General features: G+C 38.1%; 2 protein-coding genes across 2 annotated transcripts; one reads left to right on the top strand and one right to left on the bottom strand.

The window, feature by feature from the left end:
* Positions 1-415: 415 nt before the first annotated feature.
* On the bottom strand, positions 416-4,662 carry LOC134755954 (sodium/potassium-transporting ATPase subunit beta-1-interacting protein 4). The gene is made up of 5 exons (XM_063692663.1): positions 4,408-4,662; positions 4,193-4,330; positions 3,847-3,927; positions 2,677-2,935; positions 416-2,191 (listed from the first exon to the last, which is right to left on the bottom strand). The coding sequence occupies exons 1-5, from the start codon at positions 4,459-4,461 to the stop codon at positions 1,527-1,529; spliced, it is 1,197 nt and encodes a 398-aa protein (XP_063548733.1). The 5' UTR covers positions 4,462-4,662; the 3' UTR covers positions 416-1,526.
* A 255-nt stretch (positions 4,663-4,917) lies between these two features.
* On the top strand, positions 4,918-6,057 carry LOC134755953 (ubiquitin carboxyl-terminal hydrolase isozyme L3). Its single transcript, XM_063692662.1, has 2 exons — positions 4,918-5,060; positions 5,176-6,057. The coding sequence occupies exon 2, from the start codon at positions 5,194-5,196 to the stop codon at positions 5,884-5,886; it is 693 nt and encodes a 230-aa protein (XP_063548732.1). The 5' UTR covers positions 4,918-5,060; positions 5,176-5,193; the 3' UTR covers positions 5,887-6,057.
* The last annotated feature ends 1,214 nt before the right edge of the window (positions 6,058-7,271 follow it).

Below are 7,271 nucleotides of genomic sequence, written 5' to 3'. Positions count from 1 at the left end.
TGGCATAAATCTGATAAGGATAGTATTCCATCTGTTCAATATCTTGGTCCAATGTGTATTTGCAACTCACATTTTGCTTACGTATTAAGTACATTGACGTAAGGCGCCTTCAAACAGAGAACTCGCCTAGCGGGTCGCTGGCTGTGAATGTGTTAAACTTGACACGAACACTACAGTAGACGCAGTCCCATACAGGTTATGCACGCTCCCTTACATTACGATATCGAGACTCGAGTGGTAGACCCTGATCTTGTGGCCAACTACTGAAACTATTCATCTCTTCGTGCTCATAAACAGTGGGCAAGTGCCCACTTGTGCTGCCCTCTAGAAATCACGTACGCTCTATAGAAATAACGGCAGTTACGCATAACATAAATAAGTAGGTAGGCTAGGTTTAAAAATCAATAAAATAATATTTTTATCCATAAGTGTGTATTTGGTATAAAATTACCTGGAAAGTTTTCCTTAAAAATAAACTAAAAAAATAATTACTTGACTTACAACTAATAAAGCTCATTTTTCTAGTAATTAAGTATTGGACCACATTTGTAACATGTTGATTCACAACAATACGAGTAGGACGCATAGATATGTAAAATGACCTTAATTTGATGATGATGAACTACGAACTTGCATTCAGATCTAACATTTAAATCTTGTCATAGCTATTGGCTATTACTTTTTAATGTTACTTTGGACGGACAACATTACAAAGGACACTTGGCAAGACTACAATTAATTATTATTGGTAAAAACATCTATGTATATTGAGATTCATTTAGTGCTATTGTGCAAACAATAAAGATTCAACCTCTAGTTTAATCTTATACTTAAAAGTACCTACAAAATGTGTAACGACAGCTGTCGTGCTTTGCAAATCGCAACTTACATACAGTCCAGTTGGAATGATTTTAATTACAGTTTATGTATTATATTTATGGCAACAATATCGTTGTTGATTTTGTTATTAAGAGTATAACAGTGACAACATTAGAATGGAATGGAATGGAATATCAGCTGCTTAGTTCACAAACATTATAAAGTATCCTAACACTAGTTAGTAATTCGGATTTTAAATCAGATTGGTATAAAAGCTTCACATTTTTTTAAGACAAACATTTAACTCGTGCTAAGTACAAATACGATCATTAAAATACTTCTTACGATCAACAGTAGAAATAACAGGCGTCACATTCTTAAACCTAACAAATAATAAAAGGAATGTATTTTATACATCACAACAAGGAGATTCTTATTAGTCCAGAAAGTCTTAAACGATACTTTAGGAAATTGCAAATACGTCTAAGTATCAAACGATCGCCACAACAGACGCATCGCTGACATCAAAAAAGATAATATTTAACATTGAGCTAGAAAACAGTCACTGGAAAAAGGCACATAGGGAAAAACTCGGCGTTGCGTTTGCTCCGCTGCATCTACGTGAGTAACTTTATGGTTCATGTATCACTTCTTTTGAAGTAAAATTTATTGCATCCGTGTGACATTTGTGGGAGTAAAACTATCAACTAGGGCATCATGTTATAGTCGTTCTGCTGGTAGGCGGGCGGGCCGGGCGCCTGCGGCGTGGCGGCGGCGGCGCGCGCGCTGTAGGGCGGCGCCTCCCACGCGCCGCAGCCACGCCCCAGCCCGTACGGCGACTCGCACGGGGGCACCGACTCCGCGCGCACGTCGTACTGAGCAGAGTACTCCTGCGTCACGTTGCCGTACGTCGGGTTCGATTCGTAATTTCGATGATCGTATTTTTGGGGCCGGTCGTACGGCCCGGCGACGTCGTAGCCGGCGCCGGGCCCGCGAATCGTGTCGTACCGCTGCGTGGTGATGGTGACCGACTCGGTCGGGGGCGGCGGCTCGTAGACGTCGCGGGAGCGGGTCGCGTCCGGATCGGGCGCGTGGTAGGAGGCGGGGCGAGCGGCGTGGAAGTTAGAGTATGACGAGTGCGCCGAGGTGGGACGGGAGCGCGGCTCGCGGGGCAGCGAGGCGGTGGACGCGAGGTAGCCGTTGTTTCTGTACGATCGTCGGGATCTTCGGACGGACGAACCGGCGCCTCGCGAGCCCGATCTGCGCTTGACTCGACGCGGCGTCATCGGTTTTAGGGAACTCTCGCTTACATTTGTTTCGGTGGGGCTGAGCTCTATCGTGTAGACTGGCCGACGTGGTAGAGTGCCTTTTACTATAATGAAATAACATAAGACATTGAATTCGGATAATTGAATTGAATTAGGGTATTTAAAACACTACTATTAACAAAAGCACTACTTAATCGCGTATAATTAAGTTTAAAAAATTACGTCCGACGTTTCGAGAACGGCATTGTCCCCATGGTCACGGAGAAAAACTAGCTAGTTAGAAAATGTTGACAATGCCATCCTCGAAAACGTCGGATTTAATTCGAAACTTAATTACAGGCGATAAAGTCCCGTTTTCATAAATAATTTTGTGTAAAATAAGTACCTATTTAAAAACTTTATTTTTATCTACTTTAAATTCTTCACTAATTCCTTCTAAAAACACAGAAACGCCAAAGATATGGATGACAAAATCGTGCAAGTAGCAGGAACACAAGGAACTTTAGTATTTTAAGCCAAAGGATTCTGGTTTTAAAGAGAAAAATGAATCAAAGAAGAAAGAGGATATACCGATTTTGTTGACATATACCTGACACTCCTGATGGTTTTCTTCTCTTATATGACTGAATAGTCAAGAGAATGGAGAGTGGCAATGCAGCAATTGTGAGAAAAGCCGCTACAGCAGACTGTGTAAGCTCCACATGATGCCATGGGAGGAAGCAGCCATCCACGCGGGTGGGCCTCAGTGAGCCGGGGCCATCTTCCTCGCTCCATACTGTCTGGCAGCCCCAGCCATTGCCTTCCCACCAGCTAACACTGCCAGTCCCAAAGGATAGCAGGCCACTTTCCTGGATTAAAAGACACTGACTGTAAAGAACTGCTTTGCTTGTTGTCACATTGTCATTCATTTAATTTTTTACAACTGTTACGCTCATACTATAAATATACACAGATGTATGAACTTATGTGTGTTTTCTCAAATGTACTACTGCATAACTATTTTAATTTTAACCCTTTAATTTGGCGCAGGAGTAGGGTAGGATGGTTGAGTTCAGGCCTCCTTAGAGCTCATTATCAATAGGAATGATTCTGATTAGGAAAAACAATGCAAAAAAGAGGGTCAAAGGTTATGTCCAATATTTTGGATAGGTATCAGCAGATTAAAGGAATAGTGTTTTCAGGCCACCCTTATCTTTTTCAGTGGAGCACTTCACTCCCTCCCTTTTCTAGGTATCTGGTTGGTTGGGAACTCCTGTAAGATTATTCTACTAGGAACACACACATGCACATTGTACTTGTGCAGAAAGTAAGTAAAGCATCAATTTCTAACATATTCTGGTGGTACATTTAACTATAAAAACATTTTGTGTTCAATTATTGACTAAAGTGTTAGCAAAGGTCTCTGTTTTAACTTGGGCCAAATGCTTTCGTATGTCTGGATGTCATCCTCTACAGGTCACAATTCTCTACCGATTCTCATGAATTTTTGTGACCAGATTCCATGATAAAATAGAATTTTGTCATTCCAGATTTTGGACATTTTAAAAATGTGGATATTGGCATAAAGGAATTAGCACCAATAGGTTCTATGGCGTTTAAGACTATTGTGAGTACCCTAATGACTCAACAAACTAAGTATTATTCACTTTAACATTTTGTAAACTTATCGCGACGGAGGTCTACACTCTCAAAGCCACTACTACTACTATAAGTTATATGCAATTTAAACTGTAAATAATTACACCTTTGGAAAACTTACCCTATTCAATGATCCAAGATCAAGATAGTAGCATATTAAAAATATATTCCATGTTAGCCACATAAAACTCCATATTGCATACTGAAAAAGAAAAAAATTAGTTGTAGCATAGCAAAATCTAAGGCTAGAAATCTGTACTTTGTTTAAATGTATTAGAATATGATTGGAATCATTACATTCTAATATAATTTATTTTGCAGCAATACACAATATAAAGGACTATGAGCACTCATAAACAGCAAATTTATAACATGTAATAACAGTGTAGTTAAAATAGGTCAGTAACATACCAATTTATTAGTCATCTATATAAACAAAAGGCAAGGAAATGACTCAGGCCACTTACCGCTATTAGGTACTTCGTAATGTATTGAACTGCTCCAAAGGATCCAAATATTATCAGAAGAATATTCACGAAGTTAGCGATTATGGGTACCCACATGAAACCTAAGAAGTCAAACACTTGTCGTTGTACGGTGATGATCTGCAAGGTAAATCGATATTAATGCATTAAATTATAACGTATCATATCAATTTTGAAATTACAAAAAATTAACATACCAATTCGATAATACAAACGGTCAATAACAATCCTCTTAACTCGCAAATAGCCATTGTATATAAATCAGGTACACTTTTACTATTTTCCACAAAAGTTTGTTTGTTCTTTGTCGTAATATATATATTTAAAAATAAACGAAGCCATACTCAACCAAAAAAGATTACAGTAAAGGACAATTTTTAATTATACATAGAAATAAATTAAAACAAGAATAATTAATAGGTAACATAACGAAACTAGCTAAGCAGTTAAAGCAGTAGAAAATCATAGATTGCGATTGCGAAGGTTTTTTTTTTGAAAGTGACAGTTATTACATCGACAATATAGTCATTTTTTTTTTGTTCATCGTTTATGGACGATAGACGGGCGTACCGGACCGCGACCTTGGTCCGGTCTGCGGTTTCATCGATCATGCAATTTTTTGTAAGGTGTGTAGAGCCCATTGATCTCATTCCATAGACTATAGACCATGACTAAGCTCGAAATTTGACAGATTTACATACAGACCATACAGTTCACTATCTATGGGCTCTATGGCATTGACAAAGTTTCTTCGAGGGTGTATTGTATTGTATTGATCCATCTTCTTTTATAGGCTAATAGAGAAGAATCTTACAGGGGAACGGACTCTTAGCTCAGTAAATTACAACCGGTATGTATTTTTTCACACTTTTTGTTTCATTATACCGAAATGCATGATAGAAAACATACTTTTAAAACAAATCAAGACGCCGGTAAACGTACCCGTACAATTTTTTTTTTTTCAGAATAATAACATAAAAAAAATGGCAACCGAGACTCTAATTCCGCTGGAATCTAACCCGGAGGTTATGAACAAATTTCTACAGAAGCTGGGTGTACCGGGCAGCTGGTCGATTGTTGATGTAATGGGATTGGACTCTGAAATGCTCTCCTGGGTGCCTCGCCCTGTACTAGCTGTAATGCTGCTTTTCCCGATATCAGAGAAATACGAACAGCACAAACAGCAAGAGGAAAGTGACATTTTGTCTAAAGGGCAAGAAGTTTCTAGCAATATTTTTTATATGAAACAAAATCTAAGCAATGCTTGTGGAACCATTGCCTTGGTACATAGCGTTGCTAATAATACTGATAAGGTCCATCTGAATGATGGTATAATGAAAAAGTTCCTAGATGAAGCTAAAGGACTGGATGCAGCAGCTCGTGGAGCTCTGCTGGAGAAGACTGAGGGTATCATCAATGCTCATAAGGAATTGGCACAGGAGGGCCAAACTAACACTCCCAGTGCCGATGATCCTGTCAATCACCATTTTATTACATTTGTACACAAAGATGGTGCATTATTTGAACTGGACGGGCGTAAGGCTTTTCCAGTCAACCACGGTCCAACAACTGCAGATACTCTATTAGATGATGCAGCCAAAGTTTGCAATGAGTTCATTGCCAGAGACCCTGAAGAGGTCCGCTTCACGGTGGTTGCTTTAACTGCTACTGACTGAGCATTTTAAAATTTTTACCAATTTTTAAACCTACCAAAATTTAAAAGACTGTAGGTTATTTTCAAGCAATGTGCTTCAAATGTTAAGCTTATATTCTTGTAATAAATTTAATTAAAAAAGTGCAATGCAAGGCAAGGCAAGCTTTTGTGATACCAATTAAATATTGATTTAGACATTAGTGTTTCATTTCTTCCTCCTAACAACAGAGTTACACCAAGAAAAGTGCAATGATTTTGATAGTGCATGCAGTGCAAGTGTTATTTATACGTCATAATTTCATAGAAGTTTGACGTTTAAAATAACACTTTCACTGCGTGTGCTATCAAAATCGTTGCAGACTTTTCTTGGTCTAACTCTACCAAGATAAAGAGTTAAGGTATCTTGGAGCATTGACAAATCTGAAAAATAATACATCAACTTTGTGTTAAAATTGTATAAGGTGTCAATATAAATAAGAAATAAGTATGATTTTCTATTCCATTTCATTTATTAAATTGCCTTTTTACAATTGTCATTTTGGATTATTTTCTTTCTATATACAGTAATTACTTACACAAAAACATGAATATAAAAATCCAATCTGGCATAAACCACACAACTCCAGTCATTTTAGGGTAAGAGGGCCTTCGTTCCACGTTCGACGTGTTGCCTCCTTGTCGCACCTACGTACGAATTTACAAGTGCGACAGAGAGGTAACACGTCGAACGTATATCTAGTGTATTGAATACATAAAACTTCTAGTATTACATATGAAAAAGAATCTTAACAAAATATTGTTATTTATTTATTTCTATAATGTATCTGGACTGGGCTACATGTATGCCAAGTACGTAAATTTTAATATAAAGTAACAATGTTTAATATATCTAAGTATACATAATCAACAATTTAATTACAATAGGTAGGTGGTTAGTAAATGGAATGTATTCATTAAGCGCCGCTTGCGCCAGCCAGGGTTAAGCCACTAATCCGGGTTTAACCGGTTAAACCTTGAGTTACCAGTACAATTTAACACTGGGTAAACCCCGAGTTAGTGGCTAACCCTGGCTGGCGCAAGTGGCCCTAGGAGTAGAATTAACATGCATACACTTATAAAATAAATGAAAAATATGTACCTATTTAGGTATTTTATGCAATGGAACTCTACCCGACTGTAGCAATGTTAAAAAGGAGGGTTATGTGTATGACCCAAGTCCTTATCCCCCCAATTATTTTTTACTGCCGAACATGTTTAAAAATATCGCTAAAAACTTGAGGTGAATGGTGATTACAAATATTTGTAACTAATATGTTAAATATGTATGTTGTATGTAAACACTATATTGTACAGTCGCCATCAGATATATCGGAGCGGCGAAGACTCTCACAAATATCTGAACACGCC

The sequence above is a fragment of the Cydia strobilella genome, chromosome 3 (genome assembly GCF_947568885.1).
Source record: "Cydia strobilella chromosome 3, ilCydStro3.1, whole genome shotgun sequence".
Taxonomy (NCBI): domain Eukaryota; kingdom Metazoa; phylum Arthropoda; class Insecta; order Lepidoptera; family Tortricidae; genus Cydia; species Cydia strobilella.
The sequence above is the reverse complement of the archived record's forward strand: the minus strand, read 5'-3'. Positions and strand labels throughout refer to the sequence as shown.